The 21043-nt window shown below is 35.4% G+C and overlaps 1 protein-coding gene across 3 annotated transcripts in view; it reads right to left on the bottom strand.

Moving 5' to 3' along the window:
- The window catches only part of PTGFR (prostaglandin F receptor), a 264047-nt gene that overhangs the window by 20005 nt on the left and 222999 nt on the right, over positions 1–21043 (bottom strand). Inside the window, exon 3 of one of the 3 annotated variants that reach the window (XM_054691271.1) lies at positions 20231–20287. The exons of the other annotated variants lie outside the window; for them this stretch is intronic. Coding sequence (XP_054547246.1) covers positions 20252–20287 — 36 coding nt within the window. The 3' untranslated portion in view covers positions 20231–20251. Of the gene's footprint in view, positions 1–20230; positions 20288–21043 lie in introns of those variants that run through there. 3 annotated transcript variants of the gene reach the window in all.

Raw genomic sequence — 21043 nt, forward strand, 5'->3', positions numbered from 1 at the left:
CCAAGCCCCCAGCAAGTCTTCACTCTGTCTGGGCTCTCCGGTGTTCTCTGATGGTCTCTGCTGCTCTGCTCTCTCGTGGTTCTGGTTCTCTCTCAGCTTATGTTGGCATCCCGTGATGCTGACCTTAAAAAGCCCAGTGTTAGCTCAGGTGAATCCCATCTACATATGCCTACACCCTATTCCAGGTGCCCGCCATCAGGCATGCATTCAGGACCACAGGGTTCCGTCATCTATGCTAATGGTGGCAGGTCAGAAAAGCCTGATACTTTTACCTTATCCTACAGTAGTGTATTTCAGTCAATCTGCCTGTTCTGTTCCCCACTCTGTCTCTGGTGAATCCTCTCATCCCCACACCTCTGGCCTGTACCCCATTTCTTGTATGCATAAATAAATCTTTAAAAAAATTTACATAGTGAGAATATATTACCAATAAAAATATACCATATCAATGGTGATTTCAAAATATTTAGAATATTGGCACTCATCAAACAGAATGGCACTGGCAATAAAGCTTCAGTCAAATGGGCATGTGCCAGGTGAAGAGGAGTCTTAAATCTTGTAACTGTTAATTGATGATTACATTTCTCTCTATGAAATGGCTGGGAATGATAAAATTTAGCCTCCACTTTCTCCAAAGACTTACTCTCAACTACTTGTCCTGTTGTCAAGAAAAGGGCATGAGTAGATCAAGAAAGCAAGATAAGTTACTCAATAGATTGCAAGGAGCAACAAAACAGCTGACAAATAGGGAGAATGGTGTGTCCAAGGAGCTGGAGAATAGGAACATAGGAAAGCACAACAAGCCCAAATGCCTGCACCTGCCCAGCAGGCCAACCATCCTCTCCTAAATGAGGGAACAAAGCCAAAAAGAGTAACTCAGGCTGCACCTCCCTGCGTGAGCTAAGTTGTTCTCAGAATGAGAATTCTGGGAATCTTGCTATTACCTGTCTTCAAATTGGGAAATGATAGTTGACAACTCCTCATTGCAGCTTGATTCTTAAAGTCAAGATGTAATCAAAAGATAATTAAAGTACATCAACATGTTTAGTAAGTACTTATACAAATCCACCTAGGTAGTTGTAGGGTAAGAAAAAAATGTCAGGTTTTTCTGCCCTCTCGCCATCAGGATAGATGATGGATCCTTGAGGTCCTGAATGCATGCCTGATGGTGGGTGCTTGGAGTAGGGTGTGGGCATAGGTAGATGGGATTCACCTGGGCTAAGACTGGGCTTTGAAAGGTGGCGTCATGAGGACGCCAGTAGAAGCCAAAAGAGAAGCTGAGAGAGAAGCAAGGGAAGCAGAAGCCGAGAGAAGGCCGGAGAGCCCAGAGTGAAGACCTGCTGGGGGCTGGGAGGCCTGCCAGCCTACCAGCCCCCCAGCGCCCCGCCTGCCGTGTACCTGGTAATCCCAATAAAAACCTGCAAAACCACTGAGGACGCTGACTCCTCCTTTACCCGGTCTGCTGGATCAGAAAACCTGCACTGTGGTCTTCCTGCCCTACAGTAGTAAGTATATTTAACAGAAAAAGCAACTTAAAAGATCAAATTAGGGCCTCCCTGGTGGCACAAGGGGTTAAGACTGCAACCTATGAAGCTATCCGCATCCACTAGAGCATGAGTTTGATCCCCAGCCAGGGAGCAACCCACATGGCACAGCAGACCTCTCGTGACTCGCCTGCCGCTCCCCTCAGCAGTGTATTTCCATCGATCTGCCTGTTCTGTTCCCCACTCTGTCTCTGGTGAATCCTCTCACCCCCCACACCTCCTGCCTGTACCCCAGTTCTTGTATGCATAAATAAATAAATATTTTTTAAAAAGAGATCAAATTATTTTCACTTTATGAAGACATTCAAGGGAGACAACAGAGATTCCCTCTATGTACTTTATCCATGATCAATCCCAAACTGCAGGCAAACAGTCACCAACAGCACTAATGATTCCTGCAAATCATTAAGAGGTCCAAGGGATCATGCGAGCAGGTTTGAAAATGACCACTAGAGGCATCAACACTATTCTGTTAGATTGTCATCAAAAGTTCAGGAAATTTCTCTGTAAATCTACAGCTCCAGTTCCACTCACTTCTTTCTAGCACATAAATCTCTGTTATTTTTTTCCATCAAGCTACCAAATTTTGTGGTATGGTTTGCAATACCAGAAAGCTAAGCCCTTCTGCGGTTATATAAAAGACATTGTATTCTTAAGAGGTTTTGCAAATAATACCACAAAATGGCCTCACTCAAAAGAACATGATTTTTCCCAGAAGTAAACAAGAGGAGACAAACATGTAATCAATAAATAATTGGGCTTTGCCTTCAGGTAAGTGTTTTGATCTGAACTAGTCTTCAGATTTCCCTAGTTGGTTTATCCAGTGAAAGACACAAGATCCCAAAACTCCCTAAGCCTGAACTGCAAAGGTTCAAAATCCTCAAAGGTAAACTGGTGTCTGGTGGGCATCTTAGAGAAAAATTGACCTTACTAAAACATAATTATATAAAAAATCATGAAAAGAAAGGAGGTGGTACAAACTGAAAATGGTATTTACTACAAGTTTATGGAAAATAAATCACTATAGGGAAAAGTTGAGATCATTAAACTCAAGGAAGAAAACAGAAAATTCTAGATCAATGATTAAATCAGAAGAAAATAACTGCCTTTCTAGAAGAGAATTCTGTCTCATGATTGGTAGTTAAGAATCTACTTCACTAAACCCAAAGACCATTAGTGACCGGGATGAACCTGAACTCAAGGGGGTTTTGGTAGAGAACTCTCTACCCTCCATGGCTTGGCATAGACTAAACACAGATGAAGTTTCTCAGCAAAGATGCTTCTTGGAAGGCTATGGGCACTTGCTCACAAATTCTTTTGTAACAGAGCTGGTTCTGCTCTTGCTCCCCAAATAAACTACAAACTCCTTTGAAGTTACAATTCCATTTTAGTCGTGTTTATGTCCCCATGTTGCACATGTGTAAATATCCACAGTAGGCACTGAATGGATATTTTTTCAAATTACCAGAGAATTTTACCATGGAACCAAAAATGAAATAATAACAACAATCATCATGCAGCAACTTTAACCAGCTGCTTACCAGTAACATGTGCAAAGTCCTATCTTACTTGATTAAGTTAGTGATAGAGTCAGTATGATTATCCATATTTTACAGACGTCAAAATTGAAGTTCACAGAGATCCTTGATTATTTTTTAAAGGTGACATGGCTAATACTTCCAAATTCAGATCATGAGAAATTTCCGCATATAACAAAAGACTCTAGGAGCTCATCTACTTAGAAGTAGATTCAAGCATAGACTATAAAATATTCAGCAGAGTCATGTTGTGGAGTCAATGCTAATGAAGATGCTCATTGATATAGACAACATAGATTATCTTTGCTTATAGTAAGCACCTGCTAAATATCCAGTTATCAATGGAAAACTGGAGAAATTCAAGCAATTTTCCTAGTTTTTGACTCCTACTGAGGTCTTAACTATGTTGTTCAGTTAGCAATGAACACTGACGGATCTTTTCTTCCCAATAACAGATGTTGGAGAACTTTTAGGCACCTTGACTCAGAAAGCGCAGCTACCTCTCCAGTTAGAATTTGCTGAGGTTTCTAACAGTGGGTCATCTCTCTTTCTCTGTCCAGAAAGATTCACTTCTACAGTATATTCAAATTCAAAATATTTGAAGGCCCTGTAGAAAAGCTCTTTTAAAATACAATATGCCCTTTTCATCTTTTACACAGTTTAAATTGTAGAAGTTGTGGTATTATAGTCAATAGCCAAAACAAAGTGTCTTATTCCAGGATCAAATCCTAAATAAACTCTAAACAAGAGATATGTAAACTTCTGGCCCACAGTTCATCTGACATGCTCTCCTCTAACTGTATGCACATTTGTGTCTTTCCTACTCTAATCACAGTAATGACTGAACTTTTTTTTTAATAGGAAAGTAATTATTAGGACATTTCAAAGTTGATTTCTCTAAAGTCAAGAAACAAAAATCCATTTGTAACTAAAACATGTAGTTATCTAGTTGTGTGTATGGGTGTGTGTGTGATGCTATGCAAAAACCAAAACTAAAACCAAAAATTTAATCACAATAAACAGAATTAAGAGTCAAGTGACTTTATATCCAAAGCAAAACAGAAGGATAATTACATATTCTCAACCAAATTAATGCCTGCCAAAATGCCCTTTACTAAGCCTGAGAAGAGATACTAACATTATTAACCAAGTGGAATAGAAAATATGTGAATAAATGTTTCCTTTAAATTTTTTGCAACAAAATACAACTGTATTTTAAGCTATAAGGAGAATCATTTTGAAAATGTTTCCTTTGTACTCATAAACAAATATTAATAGTCATTTGTTATTTCCTTTGGTTCCCAGTATAAGTTCTGAAAAGTAATTTAGTCATCACTCACCATGTCAAATTAAATTTCAAGCAAACAACTTCCTGCTCTATAGTCCTCATACAATTCCCAACCCCCTTGTTTTGATCCTACTTCCTCCTCTACACCCCCCCACCCTCACCCCCCCCTCCCCCCCCCCCCGCCATGTGTCTCTGGTTTATAGTTGCTTGTTGATTTTGATTTTTACTTTATTATAATTAGTCATTTTCTGGTCCCTTATTTAGGTTTTCTAAATTCCTGCTAAGAAGAGTGAGAACATCTGGTATTTTTTTTTTTTTCTTCCCGGCTTATTCCACTGAGCATGATCCCTTCCAGCTCCATCCATGTTGCTGCAAATTGCCAAGATGAAAATGAAAATGCATACATTGCGCAAAAATGAAAAATGATGTAAAAAATATATAAAATGAAAAAAGGATAAACTACAATGAATTTTTGAGACAATCCGAAAAAAAAAATCCAAACTATTAATAATATTTTACATTCTACCTGTTGAAACAATACTATTTTGGAAAATTATGTTAAATAAATATATCATTACCATTTTAAAAAAATCTATATTAAAAAAAAAAAAACTTCCTGCTCTATTCCTATTCTTTTGTAATCCATACTCCATCTGGCAGCCAAAGTGGCTTTTTAAACCAAGCATCAAATCATATTCTTTTCTTGTTAAGAAACCCCCTAAAGATTTCCAACTGAAGTTTAATCCAAACTCACCATGGTCTTTACGGTCCTCTCTCGTTCATCCTCAAATCCTACCAACTTCACCTGTGCTCTACTTGCACCGGTAAATCGCCTTTGTTTTGCACCCCATTAAAAGACACTCACCTCACCATTGCGGTTTTTTTTTAAGATTTATTTATTCATGCATACAAGAACTGGGGTACAGGCCAGAGGTGTGGGGGGGGTGAGAGAATTCACCCAGAGACAGAGTGAGGAACAGAACAGGCAGACTGACTGAAATACACTGCTGAGGGGAGCAGCAGGGGAGACAGGATAGGTCTGCTGCACTATGTGGGTAGTTCCCTGGCTGGGGATTGAACTCGTGCTACAGTGGCTGCAGACAGCCTCATAGGTTAGGTCTTAACCTCTTGTGCCACCAGGGGGGCCCACCATTGCATTTTTTGCCCACCATTGTTGGAGGGTCCTCTGCCCAACCACCCTGCCCACATGGCTCTCTATGACTTGTTCATTGTAATCCAGGGTTAATTAAGCTCGACATGAGGTCTTCTTGACCATCCAATCTAAAAGAACCCAGCTCACACTCACTGCTAGTTGAGATCATCCTGTTAATTTATAGCTTTATTTATTACCACTCTTTGCAAACAGCACCTTGCCCCTGGCAACCACCACCTCCAGAAAAATGTATGAGGAGGGCATTGCCTGTCTTGTCCAGCACCACCCATTTCCCTCCAGCCTGCAACAGTGTCTGACGCTTGGAAGATGCCGAAAAAATATTTACTGAATAAATGAATGAGCACCCCTAAACACATTATATTATGGATATGCTTTCATTGTTTTTTTATAGTGACTTCTCATGAAGGCCATATCTTTGACTCTCTAAAATCAAGCACAATCCATCTTCAAACATGCCTGGGTATGATTGCAAGCAGTAGTGTCCTGGTAGCAAAACCATCAGATTTTGCAAGTCCTGTGGCATAAACAGGCTACTGAGTGAGAGATGAGCATATTTGCAAGATAAAGGTTGTTTTACTGTAATTGAAATTCTGAAACTGCCTCCTCATGGTATCCTCTGGTTTTAATAAAAGCCTCACTGGTCCCTCAAAACAATCAGCAATGATTTCTCTTCTCTGGATGGGACTTTAACATTGTGGTGACAGAAGACAGGGGAAAAACACTTTCAAAGGGTAAAAGAATTATGTACAAAATTTAGGTTATTTTTAATATACAATACCAACTAGCAGAGCTGCCATTTTTTTAACTTGTTATTTTTTAATTTACCCAGATAAGTTAGTACCCATTTAGGGAGGAGATTAAAGACATCAAAGATTTCCTATGTCAAGAATACAAGAATAGAGTTCAAAAATAATTCTTTCAGTCATGTTTGTCTATCTCTACAAATACAACCAACTCAGTGTCTGCTTTGTCTTCATATCAGAGCTCCTCCTCATGAATCCTGACTTAAATCTAAAGGTTTTTTCATTTCAACTAAAATATCAGTTTTTTAAAAAATTTATTTAAATTTTATTTTTATATTCCCCACACAATTACAACCCCCTTATTTTGACCCCAATCCCAACTTTCCCCACCCCCCACCCTCTATAGAGTATCTCTGGTTCATAGTTGTTTGTTGATTTTGATAAGTTCTCTAGATTCCTTCTATGAGTGAGACCATCCGGTATTTTTCTTTTTCTTTCTGGCTTATTTCGCTGAGCATGATCCCTTCCAGCTCCACCCATGTTGCTGCAAATTGCATGTGTTTATCTTTTTTGAATGCTGAGTAATATTCCATGGTGTATATGTACCACATCTTCTTGATCCAGTCATCTATTTTTGGGCATTTGGGTTGTTTCCAAAGCTTAGCTATTGTAAACAGTGCTGCTATAAACATAGAGGTGCAGGTGGTCTTTGGAATTGATTTTTCTGTGTCCTTTGGGTAAATACCTAGGAGTGGAATTGCTGGATCATATGGAAGCTCTATGTTTAGTAGGTCAAGAAATCTCCACACAGCTCTCCATAGTGGTTGGACCAGTTTGCACTCCCACCAATAGTGCAGGAGAGTTCCTTTTTCTCCACAACCTCGCCAACATTTGTTGTTGCTAGTTTTTTTTTTAATATGTGCCATTCTCACTGGTGTAAGAGGGTATCTCATTGTAGTTTTGATTTGCATTTCCCTGATGACAAGTGATGTTGAACATTTTTTCATATGCCTGTTGGCCATTTGCATTTCTTCTTCAGAGAAGTTTCTTTTTAGCTCTTCTGCCCATTTTTTGACTGGATTATTTTCTTTGTTTCTGTTGAGTCTCATCAGCTCTTTGCAGATTTTTGTGATCAGTCCTTTATCATTAGTGTTGTGTGCAAAAATGTTCTCCCAGTCGGTGGGGTTTCTCTTTGTTTTTGTTATTGTCTCTTTTGCTGTGCAGAAGCTCTTTAATTTGATGTAGTCCCAGCTGTTTATCTTTGCCTTCACTATCACTGCTTTGGGTGATGTGTCTGTAAAGATGTCTTAATACATGGCCAGTGATGCCATGAAAATGCTAATTACACTAAATGCAAATGATGTTAAACATATAATATATCGGTTAATCCTCTGAGCACATAATCATAAATATTTTTCATATCTGAAGAAATACACAACTGAAAATAGAGTAAGAGCTCAATGGTTAACGCTGATAAGGTGCTAAGAGCACTGGCAGGTAGTGGGAGTTATAGATGAAGATTTCAAGTAAATTAATCAACACACACTACAAAACAAAATTTCCAAACAAGAACTTCACTTCTAAAATGATCATCAGTCTAAAATAATAGTTTTAGAGTTCTATATTTCAAAAACTTTACTCATTTTTTTCAAAATACAATTTTTTAAAAATAAAACCCTTATGTGACATTCCCATGTAGTTAATGGCCATAGCTATAAGGATGTTGCTCATTCATTAATTTCATTTGTGATTAAAGAATTCTAATAGATGAGCTCCATTTCCCTTGAACCTTTCCAAATACTTTACCAGACACCACAGGAAACAGAATAGAAATATCTATGACATTGACTTTCTCTAAGGGGGCCCCTACCCATTGACAGATAAGACAACCACAATACAAACAGGGCAAGATTTAGAATTAGATACTATGACTTATCGGTAAAAAAAAAAATGTGGGCAAGAAAAATAAAAATGAGTTTCAAAAAGAAAATTATTACAAATGTGAAAAAAAAGAAATAAAAAGATTTCAGAATTATATTCCTTCTAATAAAAAGAATAACAGATGTGAGTCAGTGTCATTTACTCCAGTAATATATTCTTCGTGGAGAGACATTTTGAAGCCGCCAGCCATGTGTATACTTATACACATAAGTGTGTCTAAATTTCATGTTAAAAAATACAACTTCAAGAACTTTTGAGAGGAACCAGCGTTCATATGTGAGTGTCCATAATTTAATTAAAAAAGCATTCCTTAATGAACTGTTTTTACCTGTCCTTAAAGTCATGATGGCATGTTTATCTTCCCACCTCTCTTTAGGCTGGTAGGGGTGGTGGGTCTGTCTCAGAGGAGGGAGGCTTGTGTCCTGCTTTCTCCCTCTAACCATCACCAACAAGGCTCCCGACTTTCCCACAAATCCCAGTGGCTTTCACTGGACAAGAAGAATGAGGTTAATTCCGAAAATGGAGACACTCATCTTTCCAACCAAAACATTTTTGATTGGTAGGCTCTTATTGGAGAGTGGGAAGTAGAAATTTCTCAGGACTCATTAGGTTCAATTAATTTTCTTTGTGCTTGGATATACTGGGCATCTTTCAGAAATCATGATGATGCATGATTTCACATTGATGGCCTGCTTGACTTTTTATATTGCTCAGCAGATAAATAATCTCTAAGTAAGTTGAACTGATTTGAACTTGTGTTTTTGACAGCCATGGATTCAGTCCAAGTGAAAAGTGGCACCATTGTTGTGGTTACACCTTAATGTCAATTCACACTCAAGGGAGGTGATAGAGACAAGAACACTGAATCCAGTAAAATTGGTTATCCATTTACTTGGACAGTCAAATACAAAATGGCTTGCTAAATCATTCATGTGGAAATCTACATCTATCTAAAACTATCTAAGTAAGCAGACTGGCTTTTGTAGCATAACCATTTTGCTATACCGACACATTCAAAGTAAGCAATTAGGAGAAGGTCAATAGCACACTGTGGAAATTACTCCTAGCAGATGGCTGCCTTTTCCAACACCCAGGAAAGCTTTTAAGGAGCTGACTTTAGCATCAGTATCCATAGCTCAGCCTGATGATTGTAAGAAAATGAACTAAAAAGGCAAAGATCTCCTCTAAATGTCATGCATTTAGAACAGCTTGGTACTTTTTTCTCGACTGAAAGCAAGATTTTTTTTTTAAAAATATATTTTATTGAAGTAACAGCATTATTTTGTTATGTAAGTTTCAGGTATGCTTCACTGTAAATCATAGCACTGTAAATCAACATATTATTTTTTTTAAGATTTATTTATTTATTTATACAAGCACTGGGTATAGTCAGAAGCGCGATAGGGTAAGAGAATTCACCAGAGCCAGAGCAGGGAGCAAAACAGGCAGAAGGACTGAAGTACACTGCTGAGGGGAGCAGCGGGCGGCAGGAGAGGTCTGCGCGCCATGTGGGACCCTCGCTGGTGGCCGGGGATCGAACCTGCACTGCAGAGGCTGCGGGCAGCTTCGCAGCCAGTGCTCAACCGCTGCACCACCAGGGGAGGCCCGTAAATCAACATATACTACATCAAATTCACCAGTAAAGATCCAATTCTATTCATCTATTAAAAAAGATGAAATCTTGCCTTTTGTGAAAACATGGTTAGAACTGGAGATGATTGTGCTAAGAGAAGTCAGTCAGAAAGTGAAAGACAATTATCAGATGGCATCTTTTCTACGTGGACTATACATAACCAAGCAAATGAACTGAAAAAAAATCACAATAAAAATAACTCTTAGACTCTGCAAAACATAACAGTCACTGGAAGGAGAGGGAGAGGGTTGAGGAGGGAAAGGAAGGGTTGGGGAGAGATCCGAAGGGCACTGGAATGCTGGTGGTGGGTGATGTGAGGCTGAGTATTATAAATCAATGATAAATCAAAGCATTTTATTATAAAAAATTAAAAGTCCAATTCTATCCTTCATCATACTATTGACCCCTTATCAATTCTTTATTTTTCTTTAAAATAAGAAAGAATCTGCCTCGGCTGTGTTTGGAATTCCAATGGAGAAAAAAATCACCACATGTGTCGTATTTTCAAAATCACCTTATACTATCAAGTTCATAAAAACTATGGAATGTTTGCAAATTATTTGGCATGTCAGGCACATTCTTTATTTAGAAACAGTATATGACAGAAATGTTATTATTACAATAACAAGGCTTGCTCTCAGTGTAAGATAAAGAAGTATACATGGCAAAAGTTTTAAAGTTGAGAAAAAGTTTGCTTTACAACTGTAAATGGAGTATTAAAGAAAAATGTAACAGATATGAATTTTTAAAAGTGATGACATTACATTGAAATCTAACTCACTTGAAATCCACTGAAAACCATTAAAATACAAACAAACTAATAAAACACAAATGTATGAAATAATTCTAAGTAGTCATGACATTATTTGACAGGACAATTAGAAAAAAGGAGGATTATATAGATAATAACCTGTATTTACTAGACATGTACTGAACTTTGTGAAAAAGGAGAATGCAGATTATTTCCAATGTCCATGGAATATTTACAAATTATGATAAAAAAAAGAAATTAACTAACTTGAAAAATTAAGATTTATAAATTTATGTAAGAAATTCTTAAACTATTAATCTAGTCAAGCTTCTAGAAAGACTAATTTAAAAAGAAAAAGTTGGTAAAATAATCATACATAAAACTGTATGCATGTGTATATATAATTTGTATATGTATAATGACTATAGAGAATATCTTTGTAAGCAAATTGTTGGTATAAGAATTTGCTACTAAATTCATACTCTTAATGAAATTGATTAATTTCTAATAAAATATAGTAATGTTAACTTGAGAAAAACTAGAAAATTCAAACCAAGGAATAGAAAACAACCCTAAAGACTCAAAAAGAATTGAAATAATGCCAAATCATCACAAAACAGCTAACACCAAGCTTACTTCATTATTCCAGTAGATAGAAAATAAATTTCCCTAATGCTTTTTAAAACTAGTATAATTCTAGTATTAAAAGCATAAGAAATAATAGAAGGAAATTGTAGACCAATGTTAGTTCTTAAATACACAAATTCCATGAACTATTTCTCAAAAATATACATACAATGCCTAAAAAGAATGGCTGCCTAAAGATGACTAAAAACTTCATTTGTTAAGAAAATGCAAGTCAAAGTGCAATGAGTTACCACTAGATAGTCACCACAGTCATACCAAAAAAAAATATTAAGAAAATAAGTTTTGGTGGAAATATGGAGCCATTGAAATCTCATGCATTTCTTCTAGAAGGATAAAATCATAAGGCCATTATGGAAAACAGTTTGGAGTTTCCTCAAAAAGTTAACCATAGAATTACTGCATGACCCAGCAATTTCATCCCTAGTTATTTACCCAAAAGAACTGAAGACACATTGTGCAAAAATGAAAAATGATGTAAGAATTATATAAAATAAAATATTAATTAAAAAAGAATTGAAGACAAGTGTTCCAACAAATATTTGCACACAGATATTCAATACAGCACTATTCAGAATAGCCAAAAGGTGGAAACAACCCAAATGTCCATCAATTAATGAATGTATGAATAAAATATGGCATATCCATATAAATGAATATTATCTCAGCCACAAAAAGTAATGAGGTGCTGATGCATACCATTATGGAAGAACTTTGAAAACAGTATGCTAAGTGAGAGAAGAAATAAAAAGCTACAGATTATAATATTCCAGTTATATGAATGACTCAGAATAGTCAAATCCATAAAGACAGAGAGCAGATTAGTGGAGCACAGGGAGAGGGACTGGAAAGCACTGCTTAATGAATATGGAATTTCCTTTTAGAACAATAAAAATTCTGGACAAGATAGTGGTGATGGTTGTATAATACTGTGACTGTATTTAATGTCACTGAATCATACCCTTTAAAAATAGTGAATTTTATGTTACATGAATTTCATAATAAAAATTGACTTATCAAGATTAGTGCTTTTATATTTACATGAAAAGTAAACAAAAATAATATTTTATTTTACATCAGAAAAAGTTTTAAAATCCTAAGATAAAAATGATGAAAAACACTGTTGTAAACATATCTACAAAATTCTTATTTAAAACACAAACATCAACAGTAGAAGAGATAGATCATGGTCACAAACAGGAATATGCTATATTGTAATCCATAAATTGGGCACCATTCTAGATGAAATGTGAAGAAGATGGATATGGTACTTAAAGCTAACAAGATAGAGTAATTCGTTGGAATAAAGTTTTCAGAAAGATCCAAACACATTTAAAAATTCCTGCATAATAAAGGTAGAACTCTAAAACAGTTGCAGAAAGATCATTCAATGATTTTAGGACAACTAGCTTTGCATTCAAAAGAAAATTCGTATTATTAACATGCAAGCTAAACCAAAATAAACTGTGATTTTATTTTAACTATAAATGTATTAACACTCTAGGTGCATTAAATTGTACTAAGAGCTATAAATGTACTAAAAATATAAATATAAGAAGCGAAAGTACAAAGTGCCAGGGAAAAGAGATGGATATCGATACCATCTTAGTTTGAGAGAAGCATTTCTTAATATGAAACAGAAAGTGGTAACCACAGAAAAAAAAATATTGATTTATTCACCACTTCTATAAATTAAAATATGAAATTAAAAGGCTGTCAAGGAATCTGGAAAAACAATCCTTTAATAACATAGTTGTTTTTATATATTAGCTTATCTGTTCTTTGTTATCCAAAAAGTTCTTTAAAAATCATTTACAAATACCAGCACATTCCCAAAAGAAAGGGTTAAGCCCAATAACATAAGAAAAAATTATTTACTCTATTAGCCAAATACATTTCCCTATCAGATGAGTAAAAAGATGTACCCACAGTGCTAACAGTGATTATCTCTGGACAGAGGATTCAGAAAGCTTTTAATTAGTAGTTTACTGTATTTTTTAACAATAAAATTTTAGAGGTAAAGAAAACTGCTTTTTAAAGTAGCACAGGGGAATACACAAAATTTAGAATGCTTCAATTAAGAGATGTTGATGGAAATAAAGGACGTCCTTCCTTTCCAACGGAATTCCTACAACATGAGCATGTCTTTCTGCATCCTACACTTACACTCCAGCTGTCTGCTGCCCTCCTCGCCTTGTCCCTGGCCCCTCTCCCCATTCCTGCAGTTTTGTCTCTGTCATTTGAGTGGATTTTATTTTCCTTGTTTCTGGTCCTCTGCCATAAACATAAATGCAAGAAGCAAAATTGGCAATATGGGAATCATAACAATGACAACTACTGGTGCTGCTGCTACAGCAATGCCATTACATACTACTTACTAATGTGCCTTTGGGCACAGAAGATCCACTATTACTTAAGTAATTAACCCTCTTCCCAATCCCCAGGCAAGGCCAGAAAAATACAAATAGTTTATATATATATATATATATGTGTATATATATATATATTTATATATTTATACATATATATATCCCATATCAAATATGGAAAGAGAAGACAAAGGAGATGCATGTAAGAGAGGTTGGAAAAGAGAATGCAAAGATCATAGTTAAAATGAAGATGTCAAAGAGTATGATTCCTAGAATTTAACCCAGGATTATTTTCCCAGACCTTGTCTTGTGCAGCCCCTTCCACCAGGAGAGCAAAAGCTCAAAGTGGGAACAAATCACTGAGTATATTAGCAAGTAAATGTTGCATAAATGAAAATTTTATTTTCTTCATTTATATTATTATGTTCACAGCAGTTTGTTTTTCTTTATTTACAGTTCTTTCTAATACTCTCTTAACCTAAATTCCTAGAGTTGGTGTTTTCTGTCATGCTTCTTTTCACCAAATTTGTGGATTTTATCCTAAGAGCAAATGCGGAGCAGGGACTGATGGTCTATGGTGGAGGATTATGGGATGGGGTTTTGGTGGTGAGTGTGGTATGGTAATATATACATCTAAGGAGGTTGTCAACATATGCCACTAAATCATATACAGTGATGTAAACTAATGTTACCTCAATAAAAAAAAAAGTTACAAAAAAAAATACCAATAGCAGCTATCACAATGGAAATCAGGGAAAAGTATAAGTCAGGACAAAGGAGACACTTAGTAATAAGTGTCTAATATATATATATTGATTGTATGCAATATACATATATATTGCATACAATCAATATGTATATATACAATATAATATATACATACTGATTATCAATGATGCACACCTGAAACTTCCATAATGCTATAATGCAATGTTACTTTAAATATAGTAGATTTAAAAGATAATATAAAATACCTAATTTTAAGATATTTATTATCTGGTTTCATTTTTCTACTGCTCATATTTCATTACTTGAAAAAACTTCTAGCATTTAATATAATTTATTATGACCTTTGGTATTTAACCTTATTCAAGTCTATTCCAAATACTGAAGCTTCTTACAATACATTTTTGTGTCTCCAGAAATTATATACATTATTTATTTTCTACTAAGATATTATCATTTATATTTTTTAGCTTTGGGTCACATTTTTTTCAGCAATTTTTCCTTCTGAATAATACATTATAGAAATGTTTCCCTTTTAGAACTTATCAAAAATAATGTATCACATCCAAAACAGAATACATGCTATTTATTCTGTTATAACAGAAAACGTAACTGAACATCTGATTATTTCAGCTTCCTATACATGTCCTCTTTTTTCATTTTCTATAAGTATAGTTACTTAGGCCATAGATAATGTGATCAGTTAAATTGCAGAAATTGTTACTGTAGTATCTATTATACTGTCTGACACATGGTAGATACCTGATAAATACTGTCAAATAATTAATTTGCATATTATCAAATTGGAAGTGATAGCTTATTACTACAGCACTTATTATTCATTTAATAACAAATTAAAAAGTGCCTTTGAGGTCACGGAAAAGTCAAAACTAGCAACTGACCATAGAACTGAGGCATACAGCAAAGGACGAGGTAGAAAAGGGGACAAAACAGGGGAGGGATGAACACAAGGGATTATGGAGATGTTTCACAAGTGATACAGTGGCAGGAGAACTATGAGTACTACAACAATGTAAGAAAAAAATTTAATTAATAAAAAAAGTGTCTTTGATCATGTCATGGGCATTATGGACAGTCAGCATTAATATTTAATAATAACAGCAACAATAATGATAATATAACAACAGAAGCATATGATACTATGTCAGTCACTATTTTAATTTATATATATTTATTTTTTAATCCTCACATCAACCCAATAAAGTGGGTAATATTACTATACCTATTTTACAACAAAATTGAAACAGAATTTTTGTGATCACACAGCCAGGAAGTAGAAGAAACAGGAATTAGACCCAGACTCTTAACTATTAGACTTATATTGCCTGTTTAGGGCTAGTAGCATAATGTTAAACAAGGTATGTCTTTTACTCCAATTAAGATCAAACCTTTAAAGAGTGTTTTCTTTGATTCCCTGGAATCCACAACTCCAAGCATAGTGCCTGAAACATAACAGTTTCAATAATTTTGTCTAACTTTAACTAACTTAATTCCCATGATCTATAAATTATACTGTATCAATTATTATAATCACAATTACAAATCATTAAATTATTAATTTTTATTCAGATGAGAATAGCAGTGAGACAGTGAAATAAGGAACTGAAACTTCCAGTAAAAATGTCCAAGACAGGGCCTCCCTGGTGGCGCAAGGAGTTAAGCACAGCTTGTGAAGCTATCCTCGCAGCCTCTGCACGAGTTCAATCCCCAGCCGCCAGCTAGGGAGCTACCCACATGGCACAGCAGACCTCTCCTGTCTCGCCTGCTGCTCCCCTCAGCAGTGTATTTCGGTCTGCCTGTTCTGCTCCCCACTCTGTCTCTGGTGAATCCTCTCCCCCCTCCCCAACACCTCTGGCCTGTACCCCAGCTCTTGTACGCATCAATAAACAAAACTTTAAAAAACAATGTCCAAGTCAGTTTTTAAAAGTTATGAACTCTCTTTCTTTCCACTGCAACCAAATCCTCCTCACTACAGGAGAAAATGGAAAACATTTGAACTGAACACAGATGATTACTTTTAATTGAGATGGTGGGTGGCAATAATAACAATAGACATTTGGATTTTGTTGAGCATTAGACAATCACTCTATTATGAAATTGTAGGAAAGTCAAATCATTTTTTCCAATCATACTTCTGGATAAGTACTATTAATATTATGACTCCCAAGGATGTGCAAAATTGGCTGAGAGTAATTCTAGGTCAGAGTTAAGAGGTGAGTGAGCTAGGACCCTAACACTGACTTGTACTCTGATTAAATACACTACTCTCAAGGAAGCTTGATTTGGATGATGCACAAAAAGCCAAATCCTTTTACAAATCCAGTCAGACACACTCGATTTTTGAATTTCACATCTGAATTTTATTTGGGGTTTCAACAGCTTAATATGAGTGGGGAAAAACACCTCCTTGTCTGTATAAAGCCATAATTGTATCCATTCCTTTGTGGCATCACCCAGGACAGATAATGGAAAGAAGGACAAATTTAAAAGTTTTAAAAGATAAAATTTGCAAGTATCAAGGGACAAATTTCTCCTACTAGAAAAATTCCTTTCTAAGTATAGATAAATGGCATTGACATATCAGGGAAATTTTGTTTGACTATAAATCCCTTCCAAAGAAAATGCAAATGAAATAAATGCATTTTATAACCTGTAAGGCTAAGTCTAAACCAGTAGTTAAAACTGGAAATTTGGAGAGATTTTGGACACATCAACGTCTTAAAATATTCTTCAGATGTGTTGGGGCTTAATAAAAATCCCGAAACACATTAAGCCAGATTTTTATATCCATGAGGGTATAAATTTAATCCACCTGTTTCTGATTCGTTTACACTTGAATCATTCAAGTAATGTTTTTGTAAGTGCCTTCTCAATGCCCATGATATCTTTGGGCATTTTGTAAGTATTTCCTCTTTAAAAACAGGAAGACATGTTTTGCCAAGAGTAAATGAACTTAAAATGATGAAGTGTTCCAGTCCACTATGCACATCTAAAGCAACACATTTTTACGTAAAATCTCAACCTAATACTGTTTTTTTTTTTTAATTGACTGACCTTTGCTGGGCCAATTTCACCACACACTTCATGAAGAGAGATGATATACTCAAATTAGTTCAATGCCAAAGGCCTATACAGAGTTCAATGTATTCTGCAAATCACACTATAAATTTATGTGTAGTATACTTTATATTTAGATAATGTATGAAAAAATGGATTTCTGCAAGATTGTCTTAAGCTGAATTCTGCAGGAAAAAGACATTGAGATAAGAGTTCTGCATGCAGGAAGTTTTCTGGGAAATGTGAAGTGGAAGGGAAGCAGGATTGGCAGAGAAAGAAAAATGGAGCTGTGATGCAGTTGTAAGAAAGTCAACAGCAAGCTTTGAGGCATGGATGGCCTTCAGAATGCCCCAAATGAGGCAAGTGGGCAAGTGCTCTGTGTCCTCACATCCAGTTGTTCATGCGTATAGGCTAATGGTGGAGGAGTCATCACAACATGGGTGAGGCAGCACCCTTTAGCTGATGCAAGACCCACCCACAAATGGATTTGGGTGGTATATCCCATTGTCCACTACAAAGTTCTGTTGACTATAAAGCCAATCCTCTGTTAATATAAAAATCTACCCAAACTTTTAATTAGCAATACTAATTGAGAATTATGTATTCATTCAATCAGCGTCTAAAATTTTTAGGTAAGCAACCCCATTATAGAAAAATGTCAACATTTACATAAAGATTACATAACTTTTACATAAAGATTTTATGACAATAAACATTTCTGGAGATATTGAGATATTTACCAAATAAATTTCCTCCTCTTCTTTCCTGACATGATCGCCTTAAAAATAAAACACCAACAAAAAAGAAATACATTCTTTGGAGGTAACATTGGCTTAACAACACCATGTGTGATTCAGATGGATAGGATAGCACCTTTTAGGTGTATGTCACCATACCACATACACCACACCAAGGCACACAGAGATCTCCACCATAGTCTACTGGGTACTTTTTCCACACTTTGTGTTGGGGTAGGAGAGATGAGAAAAGATAATGGATAATGTTGAAGATAATGAGGCAAAAATCATGTTGACTAAGTTATATCACCTTATTATATTTTTCCTTTACTTTCTATAGTTCCCATTCAAAATTTTATTCATTTGTTTATTCATTCAACCAACATTGGCTCATGGCCTACTCTTTATAGAAACTAAAACACAACCAGTAACTTAGAACATTGCCATAAAGGACCACTGAGACTGACAGAAGGAACTAGCATATAAACAATATAAAAACAATTACTTTGTTTTTATTATCATCATAATAAAATAATAGCAATCCTAGTATACCTATGAAATTCCTCTGGATGGTGACAAAATTCCTAAATTCTAGCACTAGATTCAGAATTCTTCAAGACTCCTCTTCCAACTAATATTCCTAGGGAACCTCCCTTCACCCTTTCATACCATTCCAATCGAAATCCCAATTGGAAGTGTTAGAAACATCCCTGAAGCCAGCCAACCAAGTCCTGACATCGTAAGCAGAGTCCAAACTAGAAATGAATGCTGTATCTGAATACCACACTCACCTTTAAATGGTAGTTACTTAGCAAATACTTATTCACCACACTATGGGAAAGCCACTGGTCTAGTAACTGAGAAAACAGCAATAAACAAGTCCCCTTCCTTCAAAGAGCTTATACACTAGAGGCAGAAGCCAAAATACAACCAAATATACAAACAAATGTTATAGACACTGCTGCTAGGTACTATGAATAGAAATAAAGCAAAGGAAGGAAGGAATACCTTTTTTAAGATAGCTTAGATAGAGGAGGGAACATTTAAGAGAAGTTAAGGAAAAGCACCACATGGGTGTGGAGCAAAGTATCGCAGGCAAGAGAAAACCAGGCTCAGGGACAGGAATGTGCTCCCACATCTAGAATCATTCCTTTGCCACCTACTGTCATAGACCTCAGACCATTTTTCCCAAATGCAAAAGCAGCCCAACTCCTAAGTCAAACTACATTAATATAACTTTAAAGCATTCCTTTTCTTCTGAGTATGAACATTTAAGTTGGATGTATCTCAGTCATTTAAGAATTTCCTGGAAGTAGAAAACAGGCATCATCTGTTCCTTGTCCAGATAACATCATTGCTGCTTCCATTTTCCAAAAAAGGGAGCACCTCCACTTCACGAGAGAAGCTAGCTAAAACATTCTGTGACACTATCCTCTAAAAGCAGTAAACCAAGAAAAGAGCAGAAGGATTACTTTCCAAAATCTGATATGAAACTATAAAGGAGTCATTTTGCTTTTAATTTTGGAAATCCATTTCATTGGGTACAGTTAGATCCAATGGCAGATTATTTTTTTTTTAATTTTGGAAATGATTTACACATATAAATATATAGCTACATGCTATAATATTTCCCACATTTCCTTTTCACTTAAATCCTATCAATGTACATCCATTCACCATCTTTGAGTAGAAATAAGAAGTGCATGAGATACATCGACACACAGATTTCTATCACACATTCTTAAACATGCTGATGAGAGCCAACCTTTCAAAGAAAACAATCTGCTCTAATGGTCAAAGTGTTCTATGATGTCCAGTTGCTCCCTCATTTGCCATTAGCTCTCTAAGTCCTGTTCATTATGATGCTAATACCTCTAGTAGTTCAGTCCAAGTTCAATTAGCCATCCAGTTCTTTGATTTACATCTGACAAACATCTTAGTGACCAAATGTTTAACAACATTGGTGAGAAATACTAGCATAAGAGTAACAACCTTAAAAAATCAAATTCAAACACTGAATATTCAAGAGAATACATTTCTTGGGTAAACTCACCTACATAGAAATCATTTTTTCTTCATAAACTTTATACTTCTTTTCCCAATTCAAAATGATCCTCTATCTTTAAAGAGAAGGTAAACAAAAGTATGACCTTCTAGTAAAAGATTGCTGAAGTTTAATCGTGTCATAAGCCCACAGTTGCTGACTTGGGGAACAGATTAAAAATTAGCATTTGGTTTCAGTATTTGCTTAATTAACTCTTACTTACAAATCTCAGAATTCACATGTTGGTCAATCATTTGCAATCTCTTGACATTCATGCCACTTAAGTTACAGTCAACCAGTCAACAAGTATTTATTGCTCTGCCAAACTAATGAAATAAGCACAGTAATAACAATAAATTCCTTTTAGGGTTACATATTCTAGAAATGGAACATTAGAAATGAACCATTACTTGTACAAAAACAGCAACAATGACTATTAAGACAATGTTGACTTGGAAGTGCTAGGAAATGTCTTTTAACCCCTTCTAGAAACATAAAAAACACGTCTTCAAGACATTGATTACGGAAAAGTGATTAACCTAAGACATGTATTTTATAATTGCTATTTGATTCTCAAAGATTTTTGTATTAACCAAATGTTAATGGAATTGTAAACTATTAAGTGCCTGTTATATTTTCCATATTTTTCAATTGGCATTGTAATTAAATGACATAAAACTTAAGTAATTAAGTGACATTAAAACTATGAAACCCAGATACTATAAAATTTAAGAAGCCACTAATATGTTATATTTTATGTTAATGTGATGACTGGACTACATTTCTAAATCTTAATTCCTAAAAACAAATATACATTTCCCCCCTTTGGAAA

Source organism: Talpa occidentalis, unplaced genomic scaffold (assembly GCF_014898055.3).
Source record: "Talpa occidentalis isolate TD23 unplaced genomic scaffold, MPIMG_talOcc4v2.1 talOcc4.9, whole genome shotgun sequence".
Classification (NCBI taxonomy): domain Eukaryota; kingdom Metazoa; phylum Chordata; class Mammalia; order Eulipotyphla; family Talpidae; genus Talpa; species Talpa occidentalis.